Consider the following 17572-nt stretch of genomic DNA (forward strand, 5'->3'; position numbering starts at 1 on the left):
CTAGTTTAACTTTAAGAACAAGAAACAAAGATGAGAGAAATGTTTCATTACCAGCATGCATCTTGATTGCTGCCGTATCGAAACGCCTCCACTTATTTTGATTGCCATGCATTTCCGTTACCTAGCACAACACACTAGTTTAACTTCAACAACAAGATATAATGTTTTTTAGGCAACAACAAGATATAATGTTAGGAAAATAATTTATTACACTCGTGCGTTTCTTGATTTGTATGCTACCATATCATTGCCACTAAAGTAACTGTGCATCTGATTCTTTTAAATTTCTCACCGGACACCCTACTATACTTCTCTATACTTCTCTTTGAAGTACAACATGTCCAAACACTTCAAAAATAAATTTTGCATCCCTACCACATATGAACTTATAGCAGGCAGCATCTCTATATATACCATCCCAACTACCCATTAGTTGTTGGAAGATTGGATATGCATGCAGCAGACATGGAAGCCTGTATTAAATAAAGATTTTCTTATGGGCAAAGTAATGTGTGAGCATATCTACATTTTTACGAGAAACCCCTTATAGATCAACGAAACCACCGACCGAAGTCCCCGCCCCGGGCCTTTAAATGCGGGTCACGCATGGAGGCCGGAGCACAGAACGCCACGAGGCGAGCAGTTGAGTGTTCCCTAGAGTACCCGTCTCTCCGCCGCCGCCTGCAACCGCTTCACGTGCCCTAATCCCTCGCAGCTCCCCTTTCCGACCCCAAATGGAGCCCAAGAAGTCCTCCGCTCAGCACCAGCCTCACGCCATGGAGCCGAAGAAGTCCTCTCCCCGCGGCGCCGGAGCCGCCGCCGCCGCCGCCAACGACGCCGAGTCCCCGTTGAGCAGCTTGTTCTACCCGCCGGCACCAGGGGTACGTTTCTTGATGTCCCTCTCCTGTTCGATGTTTTGCCTCCGTGAGAGGTTCGGCGCTCGACGTGGATTTTTTTTCTCTTTAACTTTACTGTTTACGATGATGCAGATGGGTTTTTCCTCGCGTGCAGGCGCGTTACTAGTTTATACATACCATAATTTTCCCCTTTCCATTTTTGTTAAAGCTCACAAAAGTTTGATGTGTTCTTTTATGTGGATACGACCCCTTTTATGAGGACGTGCTATTATCGTAGTGTTTCTCGGAAACCAATTTTATAGGGTTATTAAGCGTGATGGTGATATGGATACGTAATTTCCCTATAAAAGATGATATATATAGTTGCCAAGCATTTCTTTGTCGTTGGTATACATTAGTAAAATTCGTTCTTCTTGCCTTTTTTTTCCTTTCGTTTTCAAGGCAAATGGGAAAGATCAGGACTTGTACAGCATTCTCTACAAAGGGCAGAGCGGCAGCGCACAACCTGGCATGACAGGTACTAGTGGAACTCAGTCTAGTGTTATTTCTGCTTACCTATATGCTATTAGGAGGAAACTGTTGTGCTAATAAAACCGGGCAGCCTTTGTAGCAAGAGAATAATTCCATTCCCAGACAAATCTTGACAACCATGTAGGCTATAATTACCATTTGTAGAGATGATAGATGTAGGAGTTCAGTGTGTATATGACTACATGGGTTTGTTAACTCAGAAATACTTTTGACCTCTAACTCTTGTCTCCATGACTTTCGACTGTTTAATATCTGTGTTTATCATCTTACATGGTTAATTTGAAAGCACTGAGGCATGTTGGAACTGCAAATGAACTGAAGAAATATTAATTTGATTTCCAGATGGTAAACCCCAATGGACTCCTTCCAAGAGTCGTTCCACATACACCAAGGATAGTAAACATTCACTGCCACATGATTCGGTTGATACATCTTGTTTTGGGTCATCTGTGCATTATGGTGGTCGAGATTATTTCTACGGCAGCTCTACAACCAAGCAAGGGACAGAATCCTCCACTAATGTAAGAAATACTATACCCAGAAATAGAATTATTGTAATTTGTAGTTACTTCACAGTTTTTATATCATTGTGAATTACTCTGCACGCCTGCAAGGCTTTGAATTTAATGTGTGTGTTTCTTTTCCAGTACAAGGCGGACAAGAAGGATCCAGCCGCAGATTCTCATGGCGACTGGTGGCAAGGTATAGCATTATTGTAATATTAAGGCAGATCATGACTATCTGTTCAAGCTTCTGATCATTAACTCTGATTTTCTGTTGTGGGGCTCACAGGCTCATTTTACTACTAGGTGATCTGGGGGCCTCTCCCTTGGAGAACAAGGTAAATGGGGGAAGATCCTGTTACTGTTTGGGCTACCAAGTTTAATGCTATGCTCTGCCTTTACATATGTTATTCACTTTACATTTTTGTACCAGTGAATATCCTTTTCCAATGCCATATTAACATCAGCAGCTGATAGTTCGTACATGTTGACCTGTCCTGTTCATCACGTGTTATCTTAGTTCTTTAGATAGAAGAGGAACATATGCTCTCTCCTTTTTTTCCCCCAAAAGTCAGAACATACAGTTATAGCATGACACAAGTTTCTCGAAGGTTTTCTATGCAAGGAAATCAAGTTTCTATTGACATCTGTAGGGATAAGTGTCCGAACAACTTTTGCCTAAAAATAGATTTCCAACCAATTCATAGTACATCCTAAATGACTCAGAGTTCAACGCTTAGTCTATTTACATGTCTACCTTTCCTGTTTGCAGTATTAACCTATCAAAAGAAAACTTATTTATTTGTGCACTTTGCGCTTTTATCAAAGCTTGGTAGATAATTATTTTTCTGCAGAACTAGCTGCCAAATTGATGTGCAATGATGTACTTGTGGAGACAGGCTAAGGTCAGTGGGTGGAAAAATGGCTAACTGTCTTGGAGTAAAAGCTTTAGTTAACACCTAGCTTTACATCATTTTCATAGGGATGTATGCCAATACTTAGGTACATCGTTTTCAGTATTATTTTAGGCCAATATTTAGTTACAACGTTTGCAGTATGGTACATTGGCTAGCATTGTGTCATATAAACCCACTTAGAATTAGATTGCAATCAAGGAAAGCACACTTGCCTGTTGAGCACACTGATGTGATGTTTCATTTCTATTGGAGCCTCAGGGAATTCTTAAGACAATAGTGTAAATAAATGATATCTCCAAGTTCCATGTAAGAAAGTAAGAACGATTTTAGTTTTAACTCTATCGAACTACACTACTTGTAGTTCCATTCCATCATTTTGTTCTTTTGGAATACATATTATCTCTAAGAGACTAAGAACTTAATGTTTGTTTAGGAACGATATGTGGTATTTTGAGGATCCTGAAAATCAATTTATTAACCGTTCTTTTGTCAAAGATAGAATGCTATTTTGTCAACAGTTCTCATATGAGAAGCAATGTTTGATTACAATTTCAAAGATCTGGATGCATGATTCCCTGCCTGTTGTTATGCGGTGTTTTGATGAATATTTATTCATGTACAACATTGTCGCAGCTTGTTATTAATAGTTTTGTCAACTTCTCTCACCAGTCTATTGGATTCTGTATGGCAGGAACTAAAAGGGGGAGACAGTGAAGTTCGATTTCCTTGACTATTGGTAGTGTCATCAGTTACCTGCATCATAGTGGACCCGCTTTCGTCCAATGGTGGTGCCAATATTTAGAAGCGTCACCACACCTGGGCAGATGTAGTGTGTGTCTTTCATAGTCGCTGCTTTAGATGTGCAATGTAATGAAGTAGCACAGTATGAGTTAGGTTGCATAAAAAGGTCCCTGTCCAATCTGCCAATAATATCAAGCAGTTTGGTATCTGACTCCCTAGAGTCAAATGTATGTACAATTGGGTCGTCGCTCCAAAGCAAAATATAAAATAAAATGCTGGAGAAGCGGTGATCACTTCATTGCACACCTTTACCATCTGGAATTTGACTGAAGTTGGAAACTGTTCTTGTCACTACATTTTGCAGTATAAATGGTTTCTGAAAAAAAGTATTTTTTTATTCCAAAGTTCAGGCATTGTTACAGCCACATTATTCAGGGGATCTGTGAAAAGCTCCACGCGACAGAGATCACAGCATATCTGGACATTCAGAGTTTGGAGCCCGTCAGGTGCCAGCGCCATCACTTTGTTCCTCATCAACGCCTCTCACGGCCTCTCATGGCAGGGTATATGCTGCACGGTGAAAAAGCAGACAGTGAGCAAAGCAGAATAAAGCAGGTGATGTCGATGCAATACGGCGATCTTTCGTTCTAGGGAAAACGTTTGAGGATCCACTGGGGGGAGGGGTGCATACGGCCGCATTTGTAGCCGACGGGGCGGTTGGCGATGGCGCAGCGCTTGGGGATGGTCATGGCGACGGCGGGCTTCACGCCGGCCTTCCGCGCCGTGTCCGACAGCATGACGGCGCAGAGGCACTTGGGGTTACGCCCGATGGCGCGCACCTGCGCGCAGCAGCTCGGCGGCACCCTGGCGCGCGGGTTCTGCGTGGCCGCCGCGCACGGGGCCAGCTTGAGCGCCACCTGGTCCACGGGCACCCGGCCGCACTCCCCGGCGCCGTGCGCCGTCTCCATCCCCGCCAGGCCGGCCACCACGAGCATCGCGACGACGCAGAGGCACCTCGCCTGGAGCTCCATTCCTAGCTGCCTAGAGAGCCTAGTGCACTTCACAGCTCGCGCTCTCCTGCCCCGGCACTGCACTGCATAGAACTGAACTGAGCTGAACTCTGATGAAGCGATGATCTTCTCGGCATCAGGGAGGTGGGTATATATATACAGCCCGGGTGCCTCGAGCGTGAACGGAAGCCATCATTGTTTGCTTGAGGTTTTGCGTGGCTCATGGTGTGAAAGGGGAGAAGTGGGCGCTGCACTAGGCAACTAGCGTCGTCTTTGCACTGCATGCGCCGTGCTCTCTGTTTGAGTAGCATTTACCTACTGCAATCCACTATGGCGAGGCAGGCTTAACGACCATACAAGTCTCTGAACATCTGCCACGTAAATGGCCTGTGATCGAAGATTCGGCTCCTTTGTTGGTTCACTACCATTAGGGGCGTGTCGGTGGCCTGACTTTTGGGATTGGAGAGCAGGCCGGAGTTCTTGAAAACGCGGGAACCGAGTCACACGGCCTTTTGCAGGGTACTCAGGACCCTGAATCACAGGGCTGTAAGAACTTGGAGCGGCAAGAGCTTCAGAGTTAACTGGGGTTGCTACCAATGGCATGCGACTCTTTTCTGCTGAAACCAATGGGATTTGACTCCCAGGCTCAAACTTTGCTTGAAACGCCGCCCAGCCTTTAGTTTGGAATGTTGGATGAGCGTTGATCAAAGGGGCTGCAATCAGAAATGGTTGTATTTCAGGCCAAAGACCATTGTAAGACCAAGAGTTTGTTTTCACATCAACTGTCCCCAATCACATCTTTCTTAATTTCAACAGTACAAACTCAACAAATTTAAATCAGATCGAAGCTCCTCATACAGAGTATGTAACAGCACCCGTCTATGCTATCAGTAGAGTAGATCAGGCTGTCAGCAAACAGCAGTGCACACACCTTATCATCAACAGATCAGAAATGCAGTATGCCAGTAAAAACTCAGACACACACACACACACATATTGCACTTATACACACATACTACTACTCTTGGCAATCTCATGAGCTATCTGCCTAGATTTTACAGCTCCGTAGTCGTTGAGACATCAATCATCATACCGCTGCTAATTATCATCCCCTTCACTTCTGTACTGACATGATCCGTCAAGGCTTTCTTTGCACCGGTACTCCTGCTATGCTGAGACCGTCTGCCTGGAGTCAGGGACGTCCTCTCTTTCTTTGACGGGCTCGCCAGTTGCGCCGGCGAGAAGCTAGGCGTGGCATATGCCGTCATGAATGGTGTGCCTGAGGCAGGCACTGGGAAGGATGTAACTGCAGCTTGGCTGCAAGCAATCTTGCAGTCTGCATCACCTGTTGCTGAGAACTGTTCGGCGTGTCTGTTCAGCTCATCGATGTTCAGCAGATCGTCGATGCGGGTGACGATGTTTGAAGCCAAACTTTCTAGCACCCTTGAATAACTCTCCAGGATTGATTTGCCCACATCCTGACAGTTGTTGACCAACAGGAGTGGCATCAGTTACTGACTTGACAAATGACAATGGCTAAAATAAAGGGAGAAACAGATAGAGATACAAACCTTGTTGTACTGAATCTTGCTCATGTCCAAGCTTGTCTGTGTCAATCCAGGAAACCTTTGCTTCAAGCATATTAGCAGGCCCTCTGCTCGTTCAGCGAGCAGCTCCCTCTTCTCTGTGTCTACCATCATATCCTTCACCATGCCCCAAGATGATCTAGCACTGCTGCTACGGCCCAAGCCGTTTACTGGTTTTGCAGCAACCCTCCGGCGCCACACATAGACTGACGCCTCGACACGGTTTGCGATTTCCAGGGCCTGGTACTCCGTGGATAGGTCTAGGCAGTCAAGAAGGCACTCAGGGGAGAACTGATCAGACGTTATGTAGCGGTATATGATGTCACCCAAGGTTGCCCTTCCATTCTGAAATCCATGATTACCGCAACATGTTCAGAGTTGAGACCAATACATTATACATGCAGTGGGCATAGCACATGACATATGTTTTGATCAGGGAATAAGGCATGGTATACCTTCGGTAGGGAGTCGAGGTATGATTCAGGGACCTCCATCTCAGCTAAAGAATTGCTGTTGATGGCCATGGCAGCCTTCAAGATTTGATTTGCACAATCACGTTTGTGCTGCAGCTGCTTCCTTGTTTTGTCGTGAAGGCCTCCAGGAGGGACACGAGGCACCGGTAGCCACCATTTCTCATCACGGCGGTGAAAGGCCGCCCTGAAGGAGGCGGAGCCATCGCAATCCGGTGCAGCAATACCTTGCTCAACATACCAGAACTCTGGATCTCTGAAGCTTTCCAGGATTTCCTGTCAGAAGATCCTGCTGTTAGATAACCGATTTTTTCCTCCAATCAACTCATGTCCTAAATTTGTGCTCCAGTTCAGAATAACTCACAAGCAGCATATGATCGAGCTTCCGAAGGGCTGGCAGATTGATGTATAAATCTGACCGTGGTCTACTTGTCATGATCTGAGATACAGCATTAAGAAATTTGTTCAATCAGTTATTGAGTGGCAAAGGCATATGCAATATGCTTGTTGGTACGCCATGATTTTCATGATTGCATCAGAGTTCAGTGTGTGATTCATAAGCAATGAGTACAGGCATTAGATTACAGCTCCCTTAGCAACACTCATTAATAGCTTTCAGTTGGAAATTTACAAGCTGCATAAACAGATACTCATTGATTATTTCTGTCTTCTGTATGAAACTTCTTGTGTCTATTCCAAAAATTAGGCACGCAATTGTACTGATAAGATTAATAACTCGTAATACTAGTTCAGCAATTTCTATGGCTAGTACACCTTTCAGCAATTCAGCTAACCTTTTCTCCCATGGTTTTTTTCTTTTCGGCATGAAAACGAAATCAAGTAAGTACTTGGTACCAAATCCAAGGGAGCTAAGCGACATGTCCTAGTGGTCCATATGCATCTATAGCCCCATTATAAACAGTTCTAGTGCACTTAACGCTTCTATCAAAACCCAGCTGTTGTACTTGCTCTTGAACAACCACGATATTAGTACCTTCTCCAGAAAATATGAATTCCATTTTCAAACCACCATATCGTCACTCTTGGGTGGGGCGGTGCTCGATTATCAACTTGTGATATAAAGTTCATTCACCGTACAAGCAAGAAATCTGATCAGCCATTTGAATTTCCAACACGTAAATTGAGATTGCACACTCAGTATCGGAACCGTACTCTTAGATGGGGAAAGCGCGTGATAGTCGCTGCAAATTTCAGCTCTAGGTGCTACGGCTAGAACAGTAGAATACTAGAATGTGAAGCGAGGAAAATGGAGGATGTCGAAGGCGAGGTATATACCTCGAGCCTGGTTCCGTCGGGGAATGACTGCCACGTGGGGACCAGCTCGACGATGTGGTCGCTGACGCAGAGCAGCCAGTCCATCTCCCGCCGCCACATTGCCTTCTTCTCCGGCGGGAGCGGCTCCAGCCTCCAGAGCTGCCCGAAGATGGTGGCTGCGAACGCAAGAGGCACCCGTTAATTAGGAATTTAGCAAAATCCCCACTCCCAAAGAAAAGCAATGCCGACGATTTCCCACCGCAGAGGTTGGTGATGGCGTTGGCGATGGCGAGCGCCGTGCAGACGCCCTTGCCGCTCCCGGACATGTCCTCGCCGAGCAGTAGCTTGGCGAACCGCTCCTTCATCAGCTCCATCTCTGCCATTCGTCGAAAACACAAGAGCCGGCGCGCGCGCGCGCGTCAGACAAATTGGCCACCGAGAAGGCGAGAATCCGAGGCCGTGAAGGTACGAGTGGCGGCAAAATCACCTGACGGCGCTCTGCGCTTGTGCTTGTGCTGCTGCTTGGCCACCTCGGAGTCGGGGGCGCAGCAGCCCGGCGGCTTCCTCGCCGGGGCCGGCACGGGCAGCCACTCGTCGGTGGACGCGGCGTCGGAGCTGGAGCTGCTCCCGTCGACGGAGTCCGTGAACGCCGCCTCGCTTCGCGCCTCCCTCTCCTCCTCCTCCTCCCCCGCGCTCCCCATCCCCCTTGCTCGGAATTGCCGCGGAGCAAGTGTCAAGTACCAACACACGTGCCTGTACGCGCGCGCGCGCCGGTGGCGTCGTCGTGCACCGTGCTGCTGCAGTGCGGTGCACCCCCGCTCCGTTCCTCGGCCGGGCCCCGAGTGCGCGCGACGAGGCGAGCGCGTGGGTGTGCGATTCGAGCAGCGGGAGTGGAGTGGAGCGGAGCGGAGTGGCTTGTCCGGGCTCCTCTTGGCGTTTCGGTCTCGGGCGCGGCGCGGGGAGAGGAGGGAGAGCAGGAGGAGACGACGAGGGCGGGGGGGCGGAGGCTTTAAAAAAGTCTGGGTGGTCGCCGGGGGAAGAGTGACCGTTGGCCTGGGCTTACGGAGTATACTTTTCAGCGGAGAGACGCCGAGGTGGAATGGAACGGGCGGGCGGCACCGGCAGCCGGCAACGGTTACTGCTGGGTTATACGGAGTGGGAGCGAGGCGTGGGAATAATGAAGCGGCCGGATCGGCGTGAGGTGAGGCCCCGTGAAGGGCACGCTCCGCGGCGATGCGCCTGCCGTGCGTGTATCACTCACCACGCTGAAGGTGTGAGAGCTCCCACTCCTTGGTGAGGACTGGAGAAGTAACGCCACACACGAAAGAATCGGTGGCAGGCACGCAAAGGGAGCATAGTCATGACTCATGATGGACGGAGGGGGGAAAAAAAGGAGTACTCTTGGTTACAACTAACCCGTCCCTAACCGCCTTAAATTTTCAGCGCCGGGTTGGTGCCACTCGCACTCGCTCACTTCCACCGGAAGCGAAGAAACGCACCTGTAAGTAGGGCCTGATCCGATCGGGGCCACTCTGGATCGTATCCTGTCATGGTTCCCGTCGGTACAGCAGCAGCGTCGGCGATGGATTAACGGGTGTTTGATAACAGGTGCTAAATTTTAGTAATGTTATATCGGATGTTCGGATGCTAATTAGAATGATTAAATATAAGTTAATTATAAAACTATTTGCAGAATCACAGGCTAATTCGCGAGACGAATCTATTAAACCTAATTAATCTATCATTAGCAAATGGTTACTGTAGCACCACATTATCAAATCATGAACTAATTAGGTTTAATAGATTTGTCTCGCGAATTAGACTGCAATTAGTTTTATAATTAACTTATATTTAATACTTTTAATTAATATGAAACATCCGATACGACGACAGGTGTTAAACAAACACCCTGACTGTGTTATCTGTCCAAACGGAATGCTTCTAAAGCTGCCAGTCATAACCCTCCGATTTTACAGGTGTTCTACAGGGGATTTGTCCTTTGCCGTGCGCCGATCATGCATTGTGATTCACCGGTTTGTCAGTCACAGGCTCGCAGCCAGGTAACACATGAGCACGCTTGACTTCTCGAGGGAGCAAGATGTCAGGCCTTGTGTTAGAATAAAGGCCATAAACAAGCGGCTTGGGCAGTGACAGAGAGTGTCAGGAGTGCCAGTCTGTCTGTCACCTCATGTGAGCGCTCCAACGTTTAGAAACTACTGTAGGACCCGAAAATGTCAAATGGGGAGCATGTACTCCTGTGTCTGCCTGATTTCCGATACACGCAGGCGGCAGGCCCGTGTATCGTTTGGCTCGGGACAAAATTTTGGCTCGCCCGGTGTTCCGTTTGAAGCCGTGCTGGTTTTCTGGTGCCGTGGTGCGCCGGTTTGTGCCACTGTGCCGGACTGCCAGCGTCTGGCATTTTCAACCACTGTTCCTCCTGCGTTGCAAGATCTCGGCTGCTGCAAGCATACAACCATTGTTCTGACAAGGTGAGATTTCTTGTTCAGGCTACATGCATACAACTTCTGACAACGTGAGATCTCCTGTTCGTACTTGCCGTTCTAACTGAGATAAGCTGGGCTCCTATGAACTGGGGATCAGGTAAGAAAAAGGCTACAGAAAATGCAGTCTTCACTTGGAAGCCCGGGGGAAAGCGCATCTGATGCGCGCGTTTAGGTTTAGCATCTTGTCATTGTCATCGTTGGGCTAAGTGCCCAGGTTATTAGCAGCCGGCTGTCCCAGTTGAAAGCATGTACCCGCCGCGTCCCGCGGGCGGTGACCGACCTCTGCTTGATGAACTCGTGCTACTCACGAGCGCACGGCGAATTTTCCGAATTTACGTCTAAAACTGGGGAGCGTGGCTGGGATTGATGAGAGCATGGAGGTTCATGTGGCTACTGGGAGCTGGACGATAAGGATGCCGTCCTTCAACGTCACACGATAAGGCTCCTGGCTCACTTCACCGGCACTGCCCGTGGTGCAAGAACAAGAACAACGAATCCTGAAGCAACACCTCACATGCCGCGGACACCGACTAGGACTAGGAGCGCACAGTTTAGCTGAAAGCAAAATGACGAGACGGGAGGTTTTCTGTGTGGTATTCGTAAATGCCCTTGCAATACATCACAGAACATTTCAGCTCCGAAATATCCCGTTCATGCATGTCAACAGCTGCAGAGAAACTTCAATTCCAGGAAAATTCAGTTGAAAATACGGAGTAGTATCCAAGGGAGACGTTTACGTGCATAACTTCGCGCTCGTAAACTGAATCCCGATTCTGCAATCCACGAACTGCTCTGGCTGGACTTTTGGATGTGAGGTACTAAACTTTAAGAGGGCCACATCGAATGTTCGGACGTTAATTAGGAGGACTAAATATGAGCTAATTATAAAACTAACTGCATAATCCCTATACTAATTCACGAGACGAATCTATTAAGCCTAATTAATCCATCATTAGCAAATGGTTACTGTAGCACCACATTGTCAAATCATGGACTAATTAAGCTTAATAGATTCGTCTCGCGAATTAGACTCCATCTGTGCAATTAGTTTTGTAATTAGACTATATTTAATAGTCCTAATTAGTATCCAAACATCCGATATGACAGGTACTGAAGTTTACGGGGTGTATCCAAACACCCCCGAACAGGCTCACGAGTCACGACTCAGGTCGTCAGCACAAGTCACACTCATGCCATCAATCAAGCTCTTCCCAAATAGTACTAGAGTACTGAGAAACACTTATCCGCCGACCGCCGTGCTAAGCTTGCCGAGACACGATAGCCCCCAACTAATCCCACCGCAAAAGCCCCGTTCCCATGCCCAAAAGGTCCCGATCCGCCGCTATGATGACTCCCCTCCTCAATCAATCAGTCCACTGATTCCCTCGTCGACAGCCCTAGTGTGCTCGACTGCTCGGCGCCCGATGCCATGCTTTCCCTCCACCTTTTTATCACCAGAGCATATCTTCCCTGTCGCCCGTGCCCGTCTCTTGATCTCTTCCATTGGTTCCACTTCTCCCTCTCCTGCACATCCTGCTTGCCAGTTGAACAGAGCAGTGCCTGCGTAGCAGAGTAGCAGGGAAGCGGCGATGAGGGACTGGGCGCCGCCGATCATCGCGACGGCGCTGTTCGCGCTGCTGTGCCCGGGCGGCGTCCTGCAGATGCCAGGTCGGCAGCGGCCGGTCGACGTCATGAACCTGAAGACCAGCCTGCCGTCCATGCTCGTCCACGCCATCATCTACTTCCTGCTGCTCATGCTCTTCCTCGTCATCCTGGAGCCTCATCTCTACATCTGATGATGTGAGCGTGTCTTTTCCCCCCTCTGCATGTGCTAGTGCTTCAACGTTTAAATTTTCGTGCTCTATAGTTTTGGGGCTTAGTTTTGTTACTTGAATCAGAGGATGCTTGTATGTATTTTCTCCATATCTTCCTCGTTGAGCAATAAAGAACTAAAGGGCGAACTCAGATGTTCTTGGAATTCCTTGTTCCGAAAAGATCAAGTTTGGTTCAGAGTTTCAGACTTCAGAATGCATGCCCCTCAAAAAAGTGGTTTGTTTCGATCAAAGTTTCGTGTCAATTTTCATCGACATGCAGCATGGCATGCATGATGTCTGAAAATTGCTAACGGAAGGATACAAAATTTTGACAATCCCATGGATTTCGACAGCGTCTGATTCAAATTTGTCAGGAACAATTTGAACGTCACAGTGTGCCTAGTGCAAATTCCTGCACTTGCTAGTCCGCTACCAGTAATTCAGAAAACCTTAGGCCGGGAAACCAGCTACATATAGCTTGCAGATCTTCGTTCAGGCAGACAAAAGATACTGAAAATTTAGCCCACAGACAGATTAATCATTGACTTATTCATGTCTGTAGGCAACAAGTGATTGTAAACGCGATATGAAGTAATAGCAGCTGAAAGTACTGTAAGATGCAATACATCGGATTTACTCTTTGGGTTTTGCCCAGGTTCCAGTTGCGGATTGGTACTCCTGTAAACTGCGAAGGACACTCACTACTTTGACTTGACGACGGTCACAGGGCATGATGCATTCGACAGCACGTAGTTCGTCACACTTCCCAGCAGAATCCTGTAGATTGACGGGCAGATAAAATGCATGGTCAGGGTAAAAATTAAGCAAAGCTAGAAATGAAATGATAACCATGTTCCATCATGTCGTCAGCACAATACTGGCCGGTATTATGCTTATGCCGACGGCATGATGGAGACACGCTCGTGCTCCTCCACGTCCCAGCTTCGAGGTTACAATCATGCAAGTAAACTGTATTTACGTAGTACTGTCAAGAAGCAATGCATGGTTGCGTTTTGTGCCTGATGAATTCCAAATCGTTGAGACGAGCAGATAGTAAACTGACAGATGGTTCTTCCAGGAAATGAAATTGGTAATGCAGCTATTGCTGCAGCGTAGCGTACCTCTGGATCTGGCCGAGGCCGCGGCTGCCCATGACGAGCGACTGGAGGTTGAGCTCCCCCACCGCGTCGCACACCTTCTCCCTCGGGTCGCCCCAATACATCTTCACCACCACGCAGAGCTGATCGATCACCCACGCATGGAACCAAAAGAAAAAAAGAAATCACCACCGCTACAGGGCTTGAACGGCAAGACGCACAGTGTAATAAAGCAAAGGCATGGATCGATCGATGAGCGCCACGCACCTCCTTCTGCAGTGCCAGGGCGTTGAGCATGTCGAACACCTCGGGGTCCTCCGGCATGTCGTAGCGCTGCCTCACCGGCGGCTCCATGAGCTCCTCGAATGGGATCAGTGCTGCCACCGATCCAAATCATCAAGATTACCAAACGAACAGATGGATTGGACGCCATGGCGATCGAGTCGTGGCTTACGCGATCCGGTGTGGGACCAGAGGACGTTCTTGGCCTCCTCGCGGCCGTGGTGGCGGACGTGGAGGAGCACGAGCGTGTCGCCCTTGCGGACCAGGTTGTCGGCCGCCCACCGCAGCGCCTTCTTGCTGCTCGCCGAGAAGTCCATCGCCACGCCGATCCTCCGCTCCGCCATCGCCGCTGCCTCGTGCCCGCTAGATTTCCCCTTTCGCTTTCGCTTTGGTTATTATTGCGTCGGCCTCGATCTCCCGTGACAAACAAAGCTTGTGGAGTGCGATCCCCTGGCCGCGGCTCTCCCACTTGCGCGAGACGACGACGACGACGAGGATCGGCGCGCCGCGAGGCGCGGACTCTGCCTGTCACGAGAAGCGCGCGGGTCGACGCGACGTGGCCTGCTGGCAGGCGGTGCGCTTGGTTTGGTTCTGGCCCACAGGCCTTATGCACTTGTATGAGGCCCAGCCTAGCCCACGGTCCAAACCGGTAACCGCCTCATCACCAATAAATACCAACGTGTTATGCGGATCGACGCGTTGCCTGGCAGATCGGTATTTATCTTGGTTCTCGATCGATCCAACCCTAACCCCGCAACTATATAAAATAAAATCGTATCTATTCCTGCTCTCAGTTTGTACGCGTCGCCGCCGCTTCCGATCAGGTACACCCCTCCCTGGCTCCCTCATAGGCTTCCCTTGTCGTTAACCTCCGGTTTGGGTTGCCATCAAAATTGATATTCGTGATAGCAGCAGCACTAGTAGTAAGAAAATGCAATTTCAGTAGCTTTGCCAAAGCTTGTTGGGCATCCATCGGCATCACCTATATAGCTTCCAGGAACCACTCAGAATCTTCAATCAAATTCAGAGAAGACTGAATATTTCTTTTTTCATGGAAGTCATTATTTTGATGACGTGGAGTATCCGGTCGATCAGAAAAATGACTGGACATTTAACGGTTCCTCTCCATCGGTCTAAGGGGTCAGAAGAAAATTCATCGCAGAAATACTCTCTGCTGGCTTGCATAGAGTGAAACCTTTGGTGCAACCTGATATGATGGCTGTAATTTTTCATTTTTCATCTTTCGTCTTTCTTTCTTTCTGCTTGTTTTGGAACTTGATTTTCTTTAATAATAAATTTCAGTAGGAGCTTGCCCCTCCTGTTTCTTAAAAAAAATGCAATTTCAGTAATGAATTGAAATACTAACGGCCATATTAGAATGAAGGCGGGCGGCTGACGGTCTAGAGATCAACCATGGCTAGTGCAATAAGTAAGTTATGTTTGGTTTTTCATCAGTACCACCGATTGGTCTTGGTCGCTTTTATCAAATGCATATGGTATCCAAGTGAAGTGTTAACCTCAATCCATTCGTGTTGGAATCCTATTTCAACCAATTTGATTCTATCAACAAATACTAGCTTATATTAGTTAGATTTAGATTTCAACAAATTATCATCATGACAAATCATGTGCAAATGCGAGATGTGTGTACGGTGTTAGTAGGGGAACATGGGGGGCCATTGCCCCCTCATGCTCAGGAGTGGAGACTAGTGGAGGCCAAATTAGGCTTTGGCTAGCCACATAGTGTTTGTGATTTGTAATGTCAACAACAAATGAAGACATTATATTGTTTTCATTTTGACAAAAAATTAAGGAACAAATTTATGTGCTTTCAGTTCATTTAAACATAGGGGATTGAAATAATATCCCACTTTTTTCTCAAAGTGAAACCAATATAACATGCCAAAACACTTTATGCTTGGGACTCCTTTTGTGTTGACGATTATAAGATAAATATCTAAAGAGAAATGTTATTTATCTATCGACTATCAGATTTATGCCTTGTGGATATGCTTTGCAAAAACTAACAAGTGGGCTAGTTGACTTCATTTTATATGATTCCTGGCTCACTGAGCTCTCTGTCCCTGCTAATACATCTTTTATTTTGAATGTCTTTCTAAATGTTCTGGCTTGTGAGGATTCCAAAACTAAAACACTAAAACTTCAGTTTATTATTACTATATGTACTAAGTTATTTCTGCACGCTGTATAATCCTGTTGTAATAGCCAAAACATAGAGTAGTTGGCACATGTGTTTTTTTTGTTGCTATTTTATAAGATTATTCTTATGGCTATACTTTTGATGTAGGCACAACAATGGGAGGGTTCTTTTTCAAAGTTCTAAGGGGAACGTCTAAGCTTCATTCTCCAAAAAAGAGAAAAAGGACCAAGGTCTAAATGCTTAATAGTCTATCCATCCTAAAGCTGAGTCAAAAGGAATACAGTTCATTTGCCTTGGTTTACATTGATGCCATGTTCCTATGTATTTAGCCATACATATACCTGTCTGATCTTGAAAACGCATGAAAATCTCATCACGTTAGGGGGTGTTTGATACGAGGTGCTAAACTTCAGCAGTGTCACATCGGATGTTAATTAGGAGGACTAAACATGAGCTAATTACAAAACTAATTGCACAGATGGAGTCTAATTCGCGAGACGAATCTATTAAAGCTAATTAATCCATCATTAGCAAATGGTTACTGTAGCATCACATTATCAAATCATGGACTAATTAGGCTTAATAGATTCGTCTCGCGAATTAGATTCCATCTATGCAATTAGTTTTGTAATTAGATTATATTTAATACTTCTAATTAGTATTCAAACATCCGATGTGACAGGTGCTAAAGTTTAGCAGGGTATCCAAACACCCCCTTAATTTCCTTTTCAATGCATACAAATTCCTCATCTGTTGTCTGCTCCTTGTCAGGTTCGACGAGAACAACCAATAAGATCGAGGCCTGCTGTCCATCTCCCATACTTTGGGAGATCGTGGCCGCACCTGGTTGGCCAAACAGCGTGCGAGGCCGAGAGGGAGATCGAGCGAGATTGCCCGGAACTCTACTGTGAGGTCGTCTCTGTGAACCAGCTGCTGACCATGTGTTACTGCTCACATCGCGTTCGGATCTTGGTGGATAGATATGGCGAGGTTGTAAAAATTCCCCACGTTGGATAGTCTCATCAAAGCCCAACTGCTAGGAATAAAATGAGACCTTTTTTCCCTTGGTTTTCTGATCAAGACAAGTGCTGCCACAACTGTTCTCGGTGCTAGCTAGGATCCATCATAAGAATCACCACTGTTTCATACAATGTGTGTTACCATGGGTTTTCATAGACCTTTATGCAGATCCAGGCAAGTTTATGATGTTTTCCTAATTGGGTCTCTAGTCTCGACTGAACATCATAGGTAGATGCTTTGTATTTGCAAACAGTTAAGGAAAATATCAACTGAAAGAGGTAGATGGTAGACAGACAGAAAGATGCACAATTAGTCGTCAGTCATAGTACGACACAAGCACTTAAAATGATGTTTCCTCTCTCTTTTTAATGCGAAAAATACATCTCTATGCATCTCAATGATGTCTGCATATGCTTGACAGTTTGAAAGTTCGCAACATGACTCGTGGCCTCGTGGGCTTTTTGCCTGTTCCCAAGCAAGCATCATGGTTGCTGTATGCTTTGAACCCAGCCCGTCACAACGTCCCGTGCGTGCTAGTGGCCCTCCTTGTTTAGCCCAACCAGGATTTGCCGGGTTTCGCCTTCATGTCATCATGTGAGAAGCGCGTGGGCCAGGCTGGATGCGGAGCGCGCGGGCAATCACACTGATGATGGCCCAGCCCATGGTCCAAATGATAAAAAATAGTAACCGGCGCATTATTATGTCAAGGCCAGCCCGATCAGGATTTCTCTCCTTGTAACTTGTACAGTCTCAGAATCAAATCCGGTTTCACCTTCACCGATCCAACCCTAATTTCCGCATCTA

The 17572-nt window shown here is 47.1% G+C and overlaps 5 protein-coding genes and 1 long non-coding RNA gene across 9 annotated transcripts; 3 read left to right on the forward strand and 3 right to left on the reverse strand.

Annotated features, from left to right (window-relative positions):
* The first annotated feature begins 608 nt into the window (after positions 1-608).
* On the forward strand, positions 609-3852 carry LOC117856880 (uncharacterized). 4 transcript variants are annotated; one of them, XR_004640667.2, is made up of 7 exons: positions 609-881; positions 1299-1374; positions 1731-1909; positions 2036-2090; positions 2181-2229; positions 2746-2796; positions 3500-3852. XR_004640667.2 is itself a non-coding variant. In XM_034739318.2 (6 exons), the coding sequence occupies exons 1-5, from the start codon at positions 735-737 to the stop codon at positions 2195-2197; spliced, it is 474 nt and encodes a 157-aa protein (XP_034595209.1). In that variant the 5' UTR covers positions 609-734; the 3' UTR covers positions 2198-2229; positions 2746-3852. The 4 variants fall into 4 exon arrangements, 2 of the variants coding, with proteins under 2 accessions (XP_034595209.1, XP_034595208.1); XM_034739318.2 differs by having other exon boundaries at positions 2746-3852; XR_004640666.1 differs by having other exon boundaries at positions 610-881; positions 2181-2796.
* A 67-nt stretch (positions 3853-3919) lies between these two features.
* Positions 3920-4696, reverse strand: LOC117856881 (uncharacterized). Its single transcript, XM_034739319.2, has 2 exons — positions 4241-4696; positions 3920-4119 (listed from the first exon to the last, which is right to left on the reverse strand). Exons 1-2 carry the CDS (start codon positions 4578-4580, stop codon positions 4103-4105), a joined length of 357 nt encoding a protein of 118 aa, XP_034595210.1. The 5' UTR covers positions 4581-4696; the 3' UTR covers positions 3920-4102.
* A 646-nt stretch (positions 4697-5342) lies between these two features.
* Positions 5343-9023, reverse strand: LOC117856877 (rop guanine nucleotide exchange factor 7). The gene is made up of 7 exons (XM_034739315.2): positions 8378-9023; positions 8150-8266; positions 7912-8066; positions 6980-7054; positions 6601-6891; positions 6131-6490; positions 5343-6037 (listed from the first exon to the last, which is right to left on the reverse strand). The coding sequence occupies exons 1-7, from the start codon at positions 8589-8591 to the stop codon at positions 5615-5617; spliced, it is 1635 nt and encodes a 544-aa protein (XP_034595206.1). The 5' UTR covers positions 8592-9023; the 3' UTR covers positions 5343-5614.
* A 2639-nt stretch (positions 9024-11662) lies between these two features.
* On the forward strand, positions 11663-12372 carry LOC140222750 (uncharacterized). The gene has a single exon (XM_072293825.1). It carries the CDS (start codon positions 11984-11986, stop codon positions 12188-12190), a length of 207 nt encoding a protein of 68 aa, XP_072149926.1. The 5' UTR covers positions 11663-11983; the 3' UTR covers positions 12191-12372.
* A 286-nt stretch (positions 12373-12658) lies between these two features.
* LOC117856878 (universal stress protein PHOS32) lies at positions 12659-14161 on the reverse strand. Its single transcript, XM_034739316.2, has 4 exons — positions 13760-14161; positions 13573-13682; positions 13330-13448; positions 12659-12985 (listed from the first exon to the last, which is right to left on the reverse strand). Exons 1-4 carry the CDS (start codon positions 13929-13931, stop codon positions 12910-12912), a joined length of 477 nt encoding a protein of 158 aa, XP_034595207.1. The 5' UTR covers positions 13932-14161; the 3' UTR covers positions 12659-12909.
* A 26-nt stretch (positions 14162-14187) lies between these two features.
* LOC117856882 (uncharacterized) lies at positions 14188-16878 on the forward strand. Its single transcript, XR_004640668.2, has 3 exons — positions 14188-14411; positions 15896-15978; positions 16520-16878. It is a non-coding gene; the product is annotated as an uncharacterized lncRNA (long non-coding RNA).
* Positions 16879-17572: the final 694 nt, after the last annotated feature.

This window comes from Setaria viridis, chromosome 5, assembly GCF_005286985.2.
Source record: "Setaria viridis chromosome 5, Setaria_viridis_v4.0, whole genome shotgun sequence".
In the NCBI taxonomy this organism is placed as follows: Eukaryota; Viridiplantae; Streptophyta; class Magnoliopsida; order Poales; family Poaceae; genus Setaria; species Setaria viridis.